Source organism: Epinephelus fuscoguttatus, linkage group LG7 (genome assembly GCF_011397635.1).
Source record: "Epinephelus fuscoguttatus linkage group LG7, E.fuscoguttatus.final_Chr_v1".
NCBI lineage: Eukaryota > Metazoa > Chordata > Actinopteri > Perciformes > Serranidae > Epinephelus > Epinephelus fuscoguttatus.
In genome coordinates, this window is record NC_064758.1 from 22,424,247 (window position 1) to 22,443,314 (window position 19,068).

General features: G+C 40.0%; 1 protein-coding gene across 2 annotated transcripts; it reads right to left on the minus strand.

Moving 5' to 3' along the window:
* Window positions 1-71: 71 nt before the first annotated feature.
* Window positions 72-18,372, minus strand: mapk14a (mitogen-activated protein kinase 14a). Of its 2 annotated transcripts, none has more exons than XM_049580540.1 (12): window positions 17,971-18,372; window positions 14,850-14,979; window positions 14,615-14,673; window positions 10,711-10,822; window positions 8,682-8,711; window positions 8,292-8,339; window positions 8,073-8,187; window positions 7,211-7,282; window positions 5,874-5,953; window positions 3,098-3,176; window positions 2,764-2,937; window positions 72-1,320 (listed from the first exon to the last, which is right to left on the minus strand). In XM_049580540.1, the coding sequence occupies exons 1-12, from the start codon at window positions 18,087-18,089 to the stop codon at window positions 1,256-1,258; spliced, it is 1,083 nt and encodes a 360-aa protein (XP_049436497.1). In that variant the 5' UTR covers window positions 18,090-18,372; the 3' UTR covers window positions 72-1,255. The 2 variants fall into 2 exon arrangements, with proteins under 2 accessions (XP_049436497.1, XP_049436496.1); XM_049580539.1 differs by lacking the exon at window positions 5,874-5,953 and adding an exon at window positions 6,365-6,444.
* Window positions 18,373-19,068: the final 696 nt, after the last annotated feature.

Genomic DNA, 19,068 nt, shown 5'->3' on the forward strand with positions numbered 1-19,068 from the left:
CACTGAGGACTGGCACTGTTGATAAAAATGTCTTTGGAAAATAAGGAATTTAAAAATGACAACAACTTAGGTCTCTTAAAAATAAGTCTTTATTTTGTTAAACAAAGGACTGATGATAGTAGTTACTCTGCTGGACTGAAAATAGTTTAAGGGATCTTTCGATTGTTGTTTATAAATACCACCTCCACACAGTATAAATACATCTGAAATCCCTCTTTTACACATTTAAGCAGTATTTCTATTAGAGGTTTTAGCATGACACTTAAAATTCCTGTAAACCAACAACACACTCTCGCAAACGCACACACAAGTCTTTAACTGATGTACATACTAAAAGTGATTGCTTTAGAACACAAGCACAATAAGTCAGAGATTTAAAAAAAATTACGCACAGATATTTACATATTTTTGAGTAGAGCGTGTACCCATTACGAATATTTTTATTCCTACTCGGGTGTCTTGTTGAATAGCACTGTCTCTCAAACAGCAGAGGCTCAGATATTTCTGTGTTGCCACAATATGACTCACAGAGCATCTAAACTATCAAAATAACCATTAAAATGTGTGATATTCAGTTGGCGAGTACTGAAGGTCAGTGACTACACAGAACAGGCACATTCTCGAATTGTCAAATACCTAAGAACATCAAATTTACTTCTGTCACAGATATGAAACCCTTCAGAATCATCTCTTTTTAAATACAGGAACAATATAACTGAATCATTTAACAAACACATGTGACCCAGTGCTATATGTGACAGCTTGGCAGGGCAAGTGGTAGACGAGCATATTCCTTTTTCAATTGATGGAAGCTTATTCATAAGTTACTCCACAGAAAATTTGAAAACACAAAATAGCACAGCTATAGGTCCAGGTGTTTCAGCATCTCAGTGTCACAGTGACGAGTCATCAAAATCTAAATTAAAAAAAAAAAAAAAAGAAAAGAAAAGAAAATCTGAAGAATATAAAATGATTTCAGCTACTGGCAAGAAGTGACATTTCCCAGCAACAGACCTTCAACATTAGTGGTTCATAAATAAGAATAATGATAACTGGTCGAGCTCTTCCTTTCCCTGCGCTGGTAATGACCTCCTAACGAGAGCTACTCGTGGACAAAGTTTTCTTGGTTAATACAGACTGACAAAGGCTGGCAGGCACTCTGATACAAATGTGTCTTAGAGTTTAACACTAATGCACATGTTTGAGGTTGTTACAAATTGTCGGCGGCTGGGGTCGATGTGGGAAGCACGTCCCCTCACTCCATGTCGTCCTCATCAAAGACAGGTGGCTCAAAACTACACAGCTCCTCGTAGGTTAATCCTGCAAGAAATGAGACATTGTTCAAATACATATCAGGGTTTTTATACTGTCAGTAAGGCAGACCCAGCAATTCATATTTGTTCTCCGTGGAGGACATGACACTGAGGCCTTTATCTCAAACACAATTCATGCAGTTTAAGTCCTAATGTACTGTGAGAGGCACATCCTGGGCTTTCCTGTGCAAACATGGGTGTGTGACCAAGAGAACATCTTCTGTCTTTTCAAAAAGTGGGGATTGAAGTTAATACATTTTATAGCAGTAAGGGACATATATGGTCAAATTTATATATATATTATGTTGTCTATAAGGATGTTCTTATGTATGAGAGTCTTAACTATATGATATAAAGATTTAAGATTTGTATGTTCATTTTAAGCCTTTCAAAATTCACGTTTTAACCCATGTCCTTTGTTGGGTAAAGGTAATCCAATCACAAGAAGACAACTCTGTCTGTCTGTTCACATCTGGCAATAGAATATATCCCCACGTGCGTCTCAAGTGACGACTAGTGATCAGATCTTACTCTCCCACTTTACATGCAAATAAATCTGTCCAAATGTGGCATTGTTTTTAAGCAGTGGGAGGTTTGTTGTGCATTATCCACACTCTTTACTAGGCTTTTAAAAAATGGGAAAAATCGACACATTTCATTGTAGACCTGCATGCAGCCTACTGATTTGCTCAGCCCCTCCTCGCTCTGCTCTCTCTGTTTATCATGACACACCTTGGCTGCAGTCCCTCTGCCTCCCCGCTGCTACGAGATTACTGCTGCGGAAATGTGGGGTCCACTACGCCAGGGACAGTTGGTGAGAGTCCACCCGCACACACATACAGTGCACATCATTACACGGCTAACGTTATGTTAAGGTTATTATCTGGTTTAACAACAGAGTCAAATGAGAGTTTGTTGTGACCGCTGAATAGCTGCTGCTGTGTTAGCTTGTGCTAACCAGGCAGATGCTGACCTGACTATTTGCAGGGAGGAGAGTGGCTCAGAGGACTGTATTTCAGCACTGCATCTGATCTGTGTAGAGGCGGCAAAAAATGGTTTGCTTATCCGATGGGGTGTCAGATAAGCAATGCCGTCAGCTGATTAGGTGGTGGCCCAGGAAACATTAGTGTACACTCTGCTGAAAGAATGTGGCCATATGTGGCCCAGACCTCCTCCGAATGTGCTCTGAGCAATCGGATCTCAACACACTGAGGATGCATTTGGTGCATTCAAACCTGTGTTTAAAGCTGTAATGTGAATATACTGTACTGTAATCTACTTTTTGTGGAAAAGACTGACACAATGCCCACTACGAGGGACATGTCAGGAAACATAAATAACATTTTCGAGAAACAAACCTTTATATTATGTTTCTTGCATACCAATCACTTAAATTATGTGATTTTTTTTTTTTTTTTAAACAGACTTTGTGTGTAGAATAATGACATACGTTTCCACTCTTCAATCTCCAGCTCGCGGCTCTCAAAGCTCTGGTCATAGGGCTCGGCCTCTGGCTCGTCGTCTGGGTCGTGATACTGGCCGAAGTATGGGTGAGCCAAAGCCTCGGCCGCTGTTATCCGCTTGTCTGTGTCCAGAACCAGCATTTTCTCCAGGAGGTCCACAGCTTTAAAAACATGTAAACACAGCTAAATATCAACTTGTCTCTGATTTGAGAGTTTTTGACCCAAGTTTAGTTTAAACCAATAAAAACAAAAAAGAAAAGATTAATTGCAGTTAGCAGGGCTGTGTCACCACAACACCATAAAGCAGATGTCTGGTCTTACCGAGTGGGTTGGCACCAATGAACACATCAGCAAAGTTCCTCTTGGGAGTCTGTGCCAAGGAGCTGATGTAGTTCCTGGCCTGTGAAAATACACACAGTAAATCAAATGTCAGCTCCCACCAGCAGCAACATGTCGCCCACATTCAGCACTGCCTGTTTCATAATGCTCACATATTTCCATGCTACCGATTCTGTTCAATACAGCCACCTGCATCAAATTATTACAGCTCACTTATCACTATGTACAGATCTGACTACACTGTATCACATAACCCTAAATATATAGAAATACTACTAGGAGTATATATGGTGGTGTCTGCAGTACACTTGAGGCTCACTGTTTTAGTTTTTTTTTTTACAGATCTTCAATGAAAAATAATTATTTTCACCCTTATTTTCATGCCACCACGCACCACAGGTTGTCGTGTTTCCTCATGCATGATGACGCAGATCAGTGCAGTTTACAGTAAACAAGGTCCTCCTTTTACAATGAATAGTTATTTTTACTGTCTGCACTAAAATACAGTGACATAAACTAAAGAGGTCCACTTTTTTCAGGTTTTTTCAAGTTTCAGGTAAGTTTTTAGCACCTTGGGGTTTCTGACTGCTTAAGTGAGACGCAGGCAGTCATAAACACATACGCAGCAGCTGTTGATGGCTTTGCTATGTAGCTTGCGGCAAACATGTGATTGACAGTGCTGACATGTTGCCTCACAACAGCAAGACACAGAGGAAAAACATTGTGATGTGGCCCTCTCTGTCACTGTGTCCAGTTCAACAGTTTAAGTGATGCAAATACTATTTCAATATACAGTTTTCATCATGTTTTTTACTCTATTTTAGTATTTTTTTTATATAATAAAACTAAATAAATGCAGTTCTTTTTCTTATAAATTAAAAACTGAAAACAGCAAGCCCCAAATATCCTGTAAAAGAGAAAATATCCTGTGAAAATACCAGTGAAAAAAGACAGATTTATTTATCTTACTCATTATGATTTTCCTGATAATAATTCTCACGGTATAAAAGAAAATTTTAGATTGCAGTCTGGCAGGTATTTTATCATTTGGAAAATTACACAAAAACATGTTGATAGAATCAAGAAGTTAAGTGTGCAGAACCACAAACAAAAAGAAAACCACAGAATAAAGAATCTTCCACACAGAAAGTGCTGTTAGTATCTGCTGTATTACCAACAGAAAGCCTCGCTACAGCACATAGTGTGCATGTTTAACTCTGAGGAGGTATTTTAATACCACCCGAGTGAAATGACAAGCACGCAAATGCCTTTACCACACACGTTCAGAGCCACTTCTGGCAGTTATTGTTACAATCTCATGCAGCGAGCGTGTCAGAGTACATACAATTACTAGGATTAAACTTGATAATTAAAATCTTACATCGCAGAAAGTAGCTTCTACAGGCAATGCTGTTCCTCACACCTCACTTGACCAAAGTAGTTTGAGTCAACTGAGTGATGCACTTATTAGTGTGGCTGTTAACACCTTCGTAGCCTTATCACTTAAAAGGGATAGTTTGAATATTATTTTGAAGTGGGGTTGTATGAGGTACTTATCCACGCTCTGTGTACTACCTACAGTAGATGGCAGTCAGCACAAAATAAATATAAGTTTAGATGTACTCTATATTTAGCAGATTTTTGCCACTTCACCTTGTTGTCAGTGAGCTCTTTCTGACAAGGAGATGAAACCATTACATTGCTTCCTTTAAAGCCACCATCTTTGACAAAAACACTAATTTTACATACATGCTGGTCTACCGCTGCCTAAATCGGTAAGTTAGTTTGAGTCATTGTCATTGTTTGACTTTGGGGATTTAAAGGGTTAGTTTGGATTCACTGAACTCACCCAATAACACAACCTAAGTGATTGTGGCAGCGGTAGATCAGCAGCTCCGTTGCTATGCTAGCGAAAATTACTGCTTTTTGTCAACAGGGTTTGGTGGCTTTAAAGAGAGCCTAGACAAGTTGAAGATTCAGCTCCCTGTCAGAGAGGGCTGTCTGATGGCAAGGGGAAGTGATGAAAATATCCTGGAGTACACTTAAACTGATGTTTTGCTGCTGCCCCCTGTCCACAGCAGTGTGCCAACAGCCATCTACTGCAGGTATTTACACTGACTATGGATAACACAGCGTCCCATTTACCTCGTGAGCTGGAGGTCAGAGCTGGGAATGACAACACACCCTAGTTGACAGCATTCCGGTACAACAAGTCAGAAAACCAAGTTGTTAACAATACCAGTTCCAGACAGGCGTGCCACTGTTAACAATATGAGTTGATGACAATACATTACACTGTATTTTGGGCATACAAACACTGTAGCAACATGTCCACAGATAGAAGTTGGACAGAGCTGTGTGTATGACAGATTTAATGAGACAAAAGTAACACAAAAGTGCAAATAAGCAATATATTAAGTTTCAAATACTGTTAGAATCTGACTCCCGGGTGCATTCAAGGTGAAATGTCTGACTAGGAGCTCAACTTAAGTACCTCATACAACCCCACTTAAAAGGTAAGACAATTAAAGTTTAAGAAAGATTAACACAGTTCAATCTTGGCATCAAATGTTGCTATTGTTATTTTATATATGTTCGTATGGTCCCATCTTGGGTTAGCAGTGTCAGGATAAATATAGGACACTAAGCCAAGAGCTGCATTGCTTTAAAAGCAAAGCAAAGGTTACATCAGGTCTGAGTGTCCTCCCGCTGCGGCCCACTGTCTGGTCTAAAGAAAGTAACTGTGGATCCTGCTCACCTCATGGCTGGGCATCCTGTTTATTAGAGATGCTGGGGGCGTTCCTGTTAGACGCATTATCTGCTGAAGCTGGTTTATATCTATGAAGCTTGTGTCAAGGGGAGTATAGCGACAGAGCACAGTTGGTTAAGAAGCTGCTTCTCAATCTAACACTGCGGCTAAAAAGACTACATGATCTACAATGTTATACTGAAAAGCAAGCTTCAAGCTCTGAAGCAAAATGTGACAATAACAGTTAAGACTGAGAAGAATTACAATCAATCAGTGAAAGCCAGAGCTCAATCACCTGGGTCATTATCACACATCATGACAAATGTAAATTAATTCACCCAGTTAAAGAGGCAGGAAGCAAGTCTGAAACCAACAACGCTGAAAGCTGGAAAACATGCTGTCAGTTAGGTAGCAGATACACCAAGGTTATTATTAACAGAGTGGCAAGATTAGAGGAGAAAACTGGTTAGAGAGAAACCTTGCACATCGTATGAACTCACAGACTCTGAAGATATTTTCATCAAGAGCTCAGGCCCTGGTGTCCCGACGAGCATCATGATTAGCTTCAACTGATCAATGTCTACCGGCACACGGTAAAGGAAGACCAGAGGCTGGACAAGGGACAACTTGTAATCTGTCTTCATCCTCCTTGTGAAACTTATGTCACTTAAAAACCATCAGTGATGCTAAATTTCACTGCATTTACTTTATATTTCACACATGAGATGCAAGAAAAGAAAAAGCCTACACACACGTCTTCACAGAGCAAAGAAAGTATGTGAAACAAGTGGACAGCTTACGACACAGTAAAGGTTGAGGCAGTGGACAGCCCTGTGGTACACTTAACGTACAAGCTCAGCCGTAGGTCTGAAAACACTGACAGAGGGAGAGAAAGATAAACAAAATATTGAGAACAGACAGTGCAGATTGATAGGCCCATACAAAGACTGGCAGTGGTGGCAGAAAGTGGACCCAAGCCAACGGTGCATACTGACGGTGTAGGGAGAGCTGAAGCACGTCAGTGGAAACATTACTGTGAAGGGTATGTGTCAAGCCAGAGGGAAGCGTGGAAACAGGTACTATCTGTGTTACATTTTTAATATTTAAATACACCTCAGGCAGCATTGTGTTGGAAGAGAAAGCAGAAAAGCAGGTTTTGGTGAGAGGGCACAGAAAAGAGGCATCGCAGCTCAGTTTCTGCTACTGTGCGAGGAAAAAAATATCCTAAATCAGCAATTCAGCAACAACATCAATGTGAGTTTAACCCGTTTGATTTGTTATGCAAATGATGTCTCTCCAGCTATGGGAGCTCTGAACACACTGTACTCTCAAATGAAAAAGGATACGGTCAGTTCCAGGAAAAAGAGTTTTTCCAGTAAGGAGTTCTGCCATTATACAACCCACTGACCAAATATCCACTGAAACACAGAGAAGCACAAACATTAATATTCACTCATTAAACAGTTCATTTATCATGATAGATAGGTGCAGAGAGTCACTGAGGATGATCTTTTAAATGTAATTTACAATGTTAGATTCAACTGGGACATTTTTCATGGTTATCCCTGGACTCATGAGTTGAAATCATTAATTTAATTGAACAATTTGTCATTGATTTTACAGAACAGGTTAGTGTGTGTGATATTCAGGAGATCAGGGGCAAAATGTTAATCAAATATAAAGCAAAATAGTCTGTGTTTGATATACTATATACACTTATTTTCACATAAAGAATAGCTACAGTCAGTGTAGAACTTTATATGAAGTATCATTTATAAGACAAAGCACAGTTACACTCAGGAACACTACCATTAGTTCTAGAGACCAGCAGGTTTAATGTCACACTAGAGGAGCATAGACTTTAGTGTGTGACCCAGGTGAAACTGAGAATGAGGTTCATGTTTTGCTTTAAAAGGACATAAGAAATGTGCGTTTTAGTAAAAATGACCTGATTTCTTTTGGCAAGATGACCACGAAAAACTTAAAGTCATGCTTCAGAATGGGAGCTTTTGTGTTGCAGACTTCATTTGTAAAGCTTGGGAGAGAAGGCAGTATACTTAGTGTAAGACCAAGCTGTAAAATAACCTGTAATCTTGTAATGTAATGAAATGTTTGACCACTGAAACTGTGTCTTGTAAACCTATGAGGGTTGGTCACTTCATATGCATGTCACAAAAATAGGGACATATCAATCAATCAAAAAGCTACCTGTCATGTTGTAATGCATCCAGTTCAACATGATCTCTGGTGCGCGGTACCAGCGGGTGGCCACGTAGCCAGTCATCTCATCATCAGTGTGCCGTGCCAAACCAAAATCCAAAATCTGGGAGTGATTGAAGTGCAAAACAAAACGCTGTTTGCAAAATATTCACGTGTGGACTCAGTACAAACTGGTATTTTTTTTTATAAGAGCAGCAGCTCACAGACCTTAAGCTCACAGTCTTCATTCACCGCCAGATTACTAGGTTTCAAATCCTGTGGAAAGGAAAGTCATGAATGTGAATTAGTGTAATTTAAGTTCAGGAGATGCCCATAAAATTGGAAGGACAGCACATCTGAAATCTTAAACTGGAGAACTATTCCTATTTTAATGATGGAAATAAATCTGTCCCTTTGTTGTTGACATTAAAATAGAAGCATGACATCATCAACACCATGTAAAAGTAAAGGTCCTGTTTACGACTTCTCTTTAGTGTTTGCACAAGGCGCAGGCCGGACTCTGCCAAGTGGAAGCTGTCATAAACCCTGACACACAAAATCAGAGTCAAACACAAAGTCTGACATTTGTCAGACAAAAAAAAAAAAAAGGGAACTTACTCTGTGAATGATGTCTGCGGAGTGGATATACTGCAGAGAGATGGAGGAGAACATGAGCATTAAATTCCATTTTCAGTTTGAAGATGTATTGATTAAACACTACAGATAATGTCAGTACATTGTAGGAACCACTGATTCGTCTAACATTTTGAGAGATAGATGAGACACTGTTACCACTCTCTGTTATCATAACTGTCTACTAAATACAGACATGAGGCAGTTAGCTTAACTTAGCATAAAGACTAGCAGCAGGGGGAAATCGCTAGCTTGGCTCTTTTCGAATGTAACCAACTTCTGGAGCTCACTTATTAACATGTAATGCCTGCACAAAAACCAAAGAGTACAAACTAAAAGTGGTGGTTTTAAGAGAGGCTGTGTGCCGGTCTACTTTGTGGCCGTGTGAAGGGACTACCCATGGTCTTATCTTCACTGTGGGATTGCCAGGCAAACAGCAGAGACTTCAGGGCTCTAGTATTTATGCTGAGCTAGGCAAATATGAGAGTGGCATCGATCTTCTCATCTTAGGCTACATCCACACCAATATGTTTTCATTTTAAAATACACAACTACTGCTATATTTACACCACAATACTCCGGTGTTTCTGAACTCCGAAAACAGAGAATTTTGAAAACACTATAACCTAATTTTAGCCTGAAAACTGCAGGGTTTGGTTTTAGTCTTGTCAGGTGGATATGAAGCCTTTGGAAAAAGATGACAAAGACACCCACGTTCACAAACTGATTGAGCCCCAGCAGTCCCGACGTGTCAAGCAAAACATTAAAGCTAGGTTTACATACCTATTGTTTCAGGTTAACTTCACTCCTTTCCCACTGACATGGTGTCCTACAGCAATGGATAATGCTTCCAGTACCACTTTAGTATGTCCCCCTGTTTTCTGCATCTTTGACCGCCTTATCGCGTTACTTTTATTTATTTATCAGTTGTCTGGTCTCTCTGGTCTTACTTTTCCTCTATAATATTTTCTGTAACTGTGCAATCTACTGCAAAGTAGCAGGGCTCAACAATGGGGGTTGTTCGGGGCAGGTAAATTGCCACGTGGGGCTATTAGATCTAGCAACTCACTTGCTCGATCATGCAAGTGGTTAAAAAAAAAAACAGGAGTTTAGATGGTAGGATGTGGATGAAAGTCCAACTATATATTGCGCAGTTTGCCGCAAGTTTGAGATCAAGGTGAATAAAATGAGATCATTTTTCATGACAGTTAACTTAAGTCTTTATCATTATTTAATAACTGCCAAAAAAATAAAGTTTAAGGGAAAGTAAAAAATGACTTGGCAAGGAGATTTTTGATCCAACTGTAAAAAAGAAAAAAAGAAAAAAAAATCAAAACAAAAACACATTTTTAGGAAGTGCATCAGGTTTTAAAGCCAATTTTTATAGGGGCAAAACAGAGGAATTATAACTTCTGAACTCAGTGTCAAGCTACTGGGGCCAAAAATACTTTTTCTCATAGACTTACATAGTTGGAGAGGTGTCCTTAAAATCAGTGCATACATTTTTGTCAGCGTCACATCAATCAATTCGGTCTGATAACATCTGAAAAGTCTAGAAGAGGCGCAAGATTATTTTATTGCTATTCAAGTTAGCTAAAGAGTGCTAAACCTTAAGCAGCTCCCTAAAATGGTGAAAGTCTCTCATGCACTCGCTCTATGGGCCCAGTGATGCAGAAGCAGTATTTGTCATCTGGGGAATTCTATACATGGTGGTTTTTTACTTCACGCGCCACTGAGCAACTTTCATAGGAATGAACGAGGTGACACCTCAAAAGCTGTATCCCGGTCTCTTTATATATCCCTGTTGTACATGAATAGTCATTGTGTTTTCAGGTATAGTTGGTATGGACGGAGATCATTCTGTAACAGTGCTAAAATGCTTGTGTGTACAAAGACTGTTTTCATTTCAAAAGTCAGTAAAAACAACATATTAGTGTGGAAGTAGCTTAATTCTTGGCAAGAAGATAAGTGAGTGAGTTTTCCAAATTGTTGACCAACTTCTCTAAAACCTCACCTTTAACCCTCTGAGGATCTGGTATATGAGGAACTGCACGTGGTCATCTGTGAGTTTCTGACATTTCACTATGTTGTTGAGATCTGCCCCCATTAAGTGAGTCACCAGATACCTGCCAATCATAAAAGTTTAGACAGACACAAACATCAGAAAACATGTCAATAGTTTTTCACTCCACAAAAAGCCAGAAGGATATAAATGAATATATTTGGACTTCCAAAAAAAAATTTCCAGAGTTGTTTGCAGTGAAACTAATTTCCCATATGGCTATGTGAGCTTAAACCGGTTTAGCTGCTACTTCTTTTCACTCGCACTTCTCTCCAGAGGCACTGAAAGGCCAAGCCCTTCACAAATGGAACGTCATTTAACAGCACACCCAGATAAATGGGCTTAATGGGACTGCATCAGTGGATAATTCAAATCTAATCCCAGAGCTGTTTAAAATGCCCAAACAGCACTTGTGGAAGAAGGCGAGAGCAGGATGTTACAGCCAAAATACACAGAGCCATGTGCTGCTTCGTCAGTCTGCTGCTCAACAAATACCCTCTTCGTGAATACTCTTCTATTCTCACACAGCACACAGAGCGAGGCCTTAAAATAGCACCTGGTTATGCTTGAACTTGTGCTGAGCAGCACACGGGGACGCAGACACACTCCAAAGTTCACCCGCCTTGGAAAAAAAGGGATATAAATAGTGACCTCTGTTTTCCTCTCCTATAGAAACAGGAGCATGGCTGGAGGAGCCTTACCACAGCGCTGTGACTCAGCCTGTATTTTTAGAGCCAGGGGAGCCATAGTTACAGCACCTGCATATCTGGGATTTTTCCTGGATGTCATAATGCACTCAAAACATTTCCAATGTTCTAGCAAATATGCAGATAAGAGAGCCATATTTCTTTCTGACAACCTGTGACTCAGCATTTATTCTTTATGTAGTGTAAGAGAAGCTCCACACCACCTGTGTATTCTCTCCTTCCTCTTTTCTGTCTATTCTTCCTTTCTCTCAGGGGCCCAGTCTCACACACAATGTACAAGTGTGATCTTGTATTGCCTTCAGTCTTGTATGACATGCTAATCTGCAATTCAACAGCAAACATAGCTTCCACTGCTCTAAGTGTGATGAAGTAGTATGTCTCTATGCAAAGTATTGTTCCAATTTGACATATAAATGCTGCACATTAATAAAGAACTGATTTAGAAATGCACTGCTGCACAATGACAGCCTCAGAATGGATAGTTGATATTATAAGGATCAAAACTGATGGATCAGAGCCAGAAATATAGTCTTTCCTACTCCATGCATTCTTCTTTCTTGTCTAAAGCTGCTGCCTGCATTACCCACAATGCAATTAAACTGCCAACAATTAAGTCAGAGATTCAACAGTGTTATGCTTGTAGCAGCTAATGTAGCCTCAAGTCACTAGCCTCGAGCAGAGGTGAAGAGCAGGCTACAGATGTCTGTTAAGATTACGTCCGTAACTTCACACATTTTCTTTTTAAAACTTGCAGTCTTCAGCCTCAAGATGCTGACTCAAGTGACATCACTTGGGACAATTTATCAGGTTTCAAGCAGCTTCTATGCTTGTGGCAGTAGTTGGTGTTAAACAGTGTTCGAGCATGCACCAGTCCCACACTGATAACATTAGTTGTGCACTGCCCCACCATTGTTTTGCTTTTTAAATAAAACCCATTTTGTTCATATTGTCCACATCCTTAAAATAAAAAACTCTAATTTGTAAAATGTGTAAAATGTGTTATCAATACTTGGTCAGACAACAGATGCTACAGCTATAAACTGTGAGTGTCTGCTCTGTGCAGCAGCAGCAGAGTCACAGCACAGAGCTCCAACTCCAAAGTGTGGATGGCGTGACCGCAGTGAGCTCTGCCAGAATCAAACATGTGCCAGGCAGCATCCACGGACTCGTGCTACCGGGGTGACTACAACCCGAAGGAGACCAGGAGGACGAAAGAGGAAGAAGCAGTGATCTTTGGGTGGAGAGCAAACCCTGTGGGAGAAGAGGGAGATGAAGAGGAGGAGGGAGCTGTTGCCAAGCCCAAAAGAAAAAAAAAAAACGTAAGCAGGTTTATTAAAAGGAAAAGTAGTCACTGCTACACCAACACCAAATGTTCCTGTTTTGTTTTGTTCAAAGCATGGGAAAGATCTCCAGATCTAAAGATCAAAGTAAGCTCTACAGATATCTTCCTTCCTGTGAAATGTCCCATGTTATCAGTGACACCGGTGATGTCACAAGTTTAATTTCCTCAAGACTGCATCCCTCGCAGTTCCCTTCCCAAAATAAGTCACGCCACTTTTTCACACTAGCAGTAACACTCCTCAAGACCTATAAATAGACTGATGGATAAATCGGCGGAGTTCTCCTTAAAAAAATGTAATTCATGAAGATATCAAGTCTTATAATGGACAATTTGTAAAATATGAAAATGCCATGCAGACATGCTGCATGAGAGAGATGCTATTTGGAGACATGACTGAGGGGAAAAAGGTCAACTTTGGTACGGTACTCTACATCAGCCCAAGCTTTTTTACATTTTGCATTTAAATGTATCTTGGATGATCTGACAGTGAACAGCTCTCAGTGCAGGCATAACTGCACCTGAAACACAACCTGTTCTGAGGGTTCAGGGAGGCTTGAGACAGCCTAGGTAGTGCAGCATGCATAAGAGTTTTCTTGCAGTATTTTACAGCAAAGGTGGACATTTAAGAAGTAAATTACTAGATGACTGCCAGAAACAGCGTATAATACTTGGGATGTACACGTATCTACATCATCTCTAGTGGTCAGAGAGAATGAAATACAGCCTTAAACTCTAGGGGGAAAGAGCAGAGGCACTCTTTCGGATAGCAAATGCCATACAGTGTATTAGAGTGTGGAGACCCTGCACTGCAAGTATAACCCTGACAGCATTCTCAGACTGTCTTCATGTGACACAAATGTGAATATATTTGATTTGCATATAGCAAACTACTCGGAAAAGGCTTATAAAAAGTCCTTACTCAAGATGACATACAAAATAGCTTCTGCATATCCTCATCTGTAGTTATATAACGAAGCTCAAGCATGCAACATTTTCTGTTTCCCAGTGATTGCAGTTTCCCCTGGTTAAAAATCAAGGAGCACTGTCTCCAAGTTCCTGTCCTCTGGTAGTGGGAGTCGTTATTCTCCCAGTATTTCAGTGGGGTTCCTCCCACACGAATGACATGCATGTTAGGTATTAGAAATAATCCTGCCAATGCAGTTGACCAAGGCCTCAGACATGAGGTGGGTCCCCTGATGCTGCACTGCCCTCTCCCACACAGCTCCCAAATAGTCAGGATGAGTCAAATCTGGAGGAATAATTTTCCATTAGGGCATGTTAGAAGTATGAAATTAAAAATGAACGGGGCAGTGAAATCTAACTCCAAGCGTGTAGTTGAGACACATTCTTATGTCGGCTGTCGACTGAAATCCGTCACAATTAGATCTTGATACAAGTCAGTCAGTGTGTAGAGAAGAGAAAAGAGGCATTCCAGAAAGGACGGGGGAGGCAGCAAACACGTCTGAGGATTGACTCACAGTCTAGATGTCCACTTCCCTGTTCTAATGACTTCTAACATCAACAAACAATAACTACCTGTTTTCCAGCAAAGCAGATCTGTTTCACAAAGCCAGAAAGCAGGAAACAAAGAGAAGGAAGCTGGTTTTGAAATGACTCTTGTGACAGCCGGCAAATGAATAACTAACATAGTGAACAGCCGAAGAAATGTTCCAGTGTATTTAGTCAGCTGGCCTGTGTCCAGGTGTTTCCCAGCCGCAGCTAGCATTGTCTACTGCAAAACTAAAGGCTGCAGTCTGTTGAACACTGATCATGCACAGTGTCACTGAGGTAAACACATTCAACTTACACATCAGTGAATTCCTTCAAACTCGTTGCAGGGCTGAAGACATCTAGGAGGCCAATGACCTGCAAAAATATGAAAACCAGTGTAGAGTTAACAACACACACAACAATGGGCAGTTGTTGTCCTTAATATAAGCATGTATGCAACATAATAAGCAAACACAGTGTGAGGTATTGCATAAGGTAACAACTGTTCACCATTAGACAGAAGAAAAAGGAACAAAAACAAGTCGACTTACATTTTCATGTTTCATGTGCTTCAGCAGCCGCAGCTCTCTGTATGTTCTCTTGGCGTGGATGATGGACTGAAACGGCCGAGAGAGCTTCTTCACAGCTACCTTGGAAAATGATGTCATATCATGTGCCGAACTGTTAAAAAAAAGTGGTGTAAGTGTAAGCTTTAATGTCATCAGTAATTGCACACTTGTTTCTGTAGCCCCACTTACATGAAACATTTTTTGTCAGCATGAACTGATTTAAAGAATAAAACCTATGTGTGATTAAAATCAACACTCTGAACTGGAAATTAACTTGACATGAAAAGTAGGCTTGTCATTTTTAGGCAGATGAGAAAAAATGGGCTGAGTTTGCTCTCAAAACCAAATGAGGTGCAGTAAGAGCTGCTGAAGGCTGCGGAAAAGGGCGACATCAGCAGAAAATGTCATCTCTCAGCAGATTGGGAGCAGCCCTGCCTGCAATCTGTCCTGCACTCTGAAGGCTCACTGTCTCTAAGCCAAACCCAACACTTCCTCCTGCTCAGCTCACCTAACCATAGTCACAGCCAGTGGACAGCCACTGGTAACTACTGCTGGGACTCAGAAACCAGTGTGAACAGGGATGCACCAACAGCACAAATGCACATCAACCTATACCTACATGTTTTTCTCATAAAACAAATGTAGGTGCATGTGTCAAGCTATTAAAGCATGTATATGTTTCTGAAAAAGCTGTATCTATAGCAAGAGCAAATCCACTACAACCAAATTAGGCTCAATATGGATAATAATTTAAGAAAAAAGAATAACAAATATGCATTTCACAGAGAGAAACTGCTCGACCTCATGGAAATAAGCTCTCAAAGCAGATTAAGGGGCTTCCCAAGGCCTTTGGTCAAAATGTGTCAGCAATTATATTTTAATGAAAAATGAAGCTGCACAGACACTGACTGCTTTGACAACTTTTTTGACTCTGATAACTAAATATAAGGCTGGGTGATATATCAATGTTATATCTGTTTTGTGATATGACTCGATATCGTCCTAGATTTTGGATATTGTATGGTAAGTGTTGTCTATTCCTAGTTTTAAAGGCTGCATTACAGTTAAGTGAGGTCATTTTCTGACCTTTCCAGAGTGTTCTAGTTGTTCTGGTATGCCTTTAACAACTTATTCATCATATCCACATTACTGATGATTGATGATGATCTCAGTATGTAAACATTGTGTGAAGGCAACAAGAGTCAACTCTTCAATATTGGTGCAATATTAATACCGATGTATTTGGTCAAAAATGTCTAAAAACTGGATAGTCTATTTCCTCATAACACCCAGCCCTAAATATCTATAATATTGTGGCTGGCTCAGTAAATAGAGAAAAGCAGGTTGTCCATTAATCACAGGGTTGGAAGTTCTCCTCCTGTCTGCAAGCCCACACTGAACCCCACGTTGCTCCCAATGGTCAGGTCAGTGCCTTCAATTGTAGCTTGCTACCATCAGTGTGTGTGTGTGTGTGTGTGTGTGTGTGTGTGTCAGTGTGTGAAAAAGACTGGTGAGCACTTTGGACAAAGTCATTGTATAAATGCAGTCCATAATGCTTATTGAGATAACTTGATATCATTATCAGTGTTTTCTATAAACTGTAAAATGTTCAGTTATGTGCCATCTCCACAGTGAAGCCACACAGTTTCAGTGTAAATAAACTTCACAGTGCACTTAGTCCATCATGTAAACACTGACAACATAAGCCAGTGAACTGTTTGGAAAAAACAACAATGCCAGTCAATGCACTGGTGAGCTGACAGTAATCTGACCAGTAACAGATTATCCTACTGCCCAGCAACAACACAGCTGTCCGCTTCCATTTGCAAAACAAACATCTGCCCACTAAATCAAGTGTACCACAACAATGTTGTGTCCTAGATAGTATCAGCACAACCTATTTAATCACCAGGCCAATGCAAAGGGTCTATGCCATGAAAGCTTACACTTTGCCCAGATGCAGCATTAAGGAAATCCACCTCAGCAGCAGCTCGGCTAAAACAATCTCAGGCAAGATTTCATGTGCACTGTAAATGCAAATGATTATGTGCTGCAAATGTGTCTGTCATTACTGAAAACATTTATCGCAGAACCCCCTAAAAGAGACATTTTCATTAAAGTTGTAAGATAGGACACTGAAATGACCTGTCATTAATTGCATTACCAACCAATCAGTCTTTTTATAATTAACATAATTATAATTTAATCTATGCAATCATAGAAAATAGCAAAAAAGTAAGGATATTTAATTTCCAGTTGTATAAACAGAAAAACAACAAATTCTCATATTAAAGTAATTTTCCCAGCTTGATGACGATTAATCAATGCTCCAAATTGTTTATGCATTTTTGTCAATCGACTCATGAATCAACCAACAAAACAAAGTTTATCTAACTATTGTGCATGAGTGAAAAGACCTTTGAAATCATTAATCTTTTGACCACCTTATCAACACTACTAACACTATTTACACTTAGATAATATCAGTTTATATTACATATTTATATGAAAGCACCAATAACAGGAATATAGCCACATGATCAAAAACATTTGCTCTCGAGATCTTTCCAAAACACATTAGCGACACCCAACAGTATCTGTTAACCTCATCTCTGCTTACTCAGATTACATCACCTGTTGGTGGGATCTTGCACTAATTATGTAAATTAAGTCTATCTTTCCAAATAAAAGTAAAAGCACCCTCTGAAAACAGGACCTGCAGCTGCAGTGCGTGATTACAAATACTTATCGATTAGTCATTTCTGGATCGTAACACTGCTCAGATATAGACGCACGTACTTTTTTTCCCAACAGTTGAACATTATAGTTAGTGAGCAGCTTCCTGCAGTGCGGCTTGTGTGAGTAAATATGCACCTAGCCATGTTTAATACAAGTTTTACAGGTGGATAACACGACATAAATAACAAGTCAACAGGGTTTTCTTGTTCGAAAGCACATCGTGGCTCCACCTTGCTAGCCAACACTCGGGACCAGCTAACCTAACTTTAGCATCTGCAGCGCAGGCCTCGTCTAAATGAATGGAGGTTAAGTTAGGTGACTAGGCTACACTAACGTTCACAACCTAACATATAAAGTGACTTACCAGACGGAGCCGTAGGCGCCAGAGCCAACCGGGGACAGGTTTTGGTACCGCTCTGGGACTTCCCATATCGTCTTGTTGACCTCCTGTCGATAAAACTTGGGTCTCTCTTTCTGCGACATTCCTGCAGAACCAACTGCCGACCACCGACCTGACTTTCTGCTCCGAGGTGGGTAACGTTACTCCGAGCCGTGCAGAGTTTAACTTCCTCCAAGTTACGATAAGAGGCGAAATTAACTGTTAAACGTTTATCGTCGATAGAGAGCTTTAAATAATCGAAAGTCACGGTGCTGCCTTCTTGCGAAATGTTGCAGAATCACCGTCTGCTAAATGCACGTTTTTAAATCTTCACGCTATTTGTTCCTTCAGACAGCTCCCGAGATTTCACCCCGCTTGCAACACGTCGCGAACTCTCGCGAGAGAAAACAATTTGGGACAGCCGAGCACGGCCGAGCTGAGCCGAGCTGAGCCCGAGGACAGAGACGGAAACTAAAACCAGTGCTGCTTTCAGGTGTTACCGGGAAAAAATGAAACACCCTAATCGAAACAATAATCGAAATCATGGAGTTATAAAACGACAGTTTGTGGTGAAAAGATTATTAAGGTTCTTAACTGAAAAAGTGGCAGAAAACATGTAAAAAGAAAAAAAATCCAATTTATTCAAACTTAATTATCTGCAAAAGTATTATCAACTAAATGTACTTGAAGTATCAAAAGTGAAAAATATTCATAATGCAGCAGAATGGCTCATCAGTTACATTATTTTATAGTATATTTTTGGATTATTGATGCATTAAAGTGTAAACTGCACTACTACACTTTACAACACTTTTAATAATTTTATACACTGTTTGGTATTTAATCTAAAACAATACATATTTTATAAGATTATATTGCTGATGCTGGTGCTTGCACAATGTTTTACTCTGTATTGTAGTGAAGTAGTAGTACCAGTGCAGAAAATAGATACTTAAGTGCAGTGTTTCACTTAATGTTTGTAGTTACATTCCACTACTGCTTATAGTGATACTTTTATGATTTTATGTGTTTCCATGGAAAATTGCAGAAGAGAGACATTTTTGATTAAAATTTTGTATTTCC

Excerpts from the sequence above, each read along its gene's own strand:
- mapk14a (XM_049580540.1), bottom strand. The coding sequence starts at position 18,089 with ATGTCGCAGAAAGAGAGACCCAAGTTTTATCGACAGGAGGTCAACAAG. Across the intron at positions 14,980-17,970 it reads GGCGCCTACGGCTCCGTCTG|TTCGGCACATGATATGACAT; the intron begins GTAAGTCACTTT and ends TTTTTTTAACAG. Across the intron at positions 3,177-5,873 it reads ACAGGATGCCCAGCCATGAG|GCCAGGAACTACATCAGCTC; the intron begins GTGAGCAGGATC and ends GTATTTTCACAG.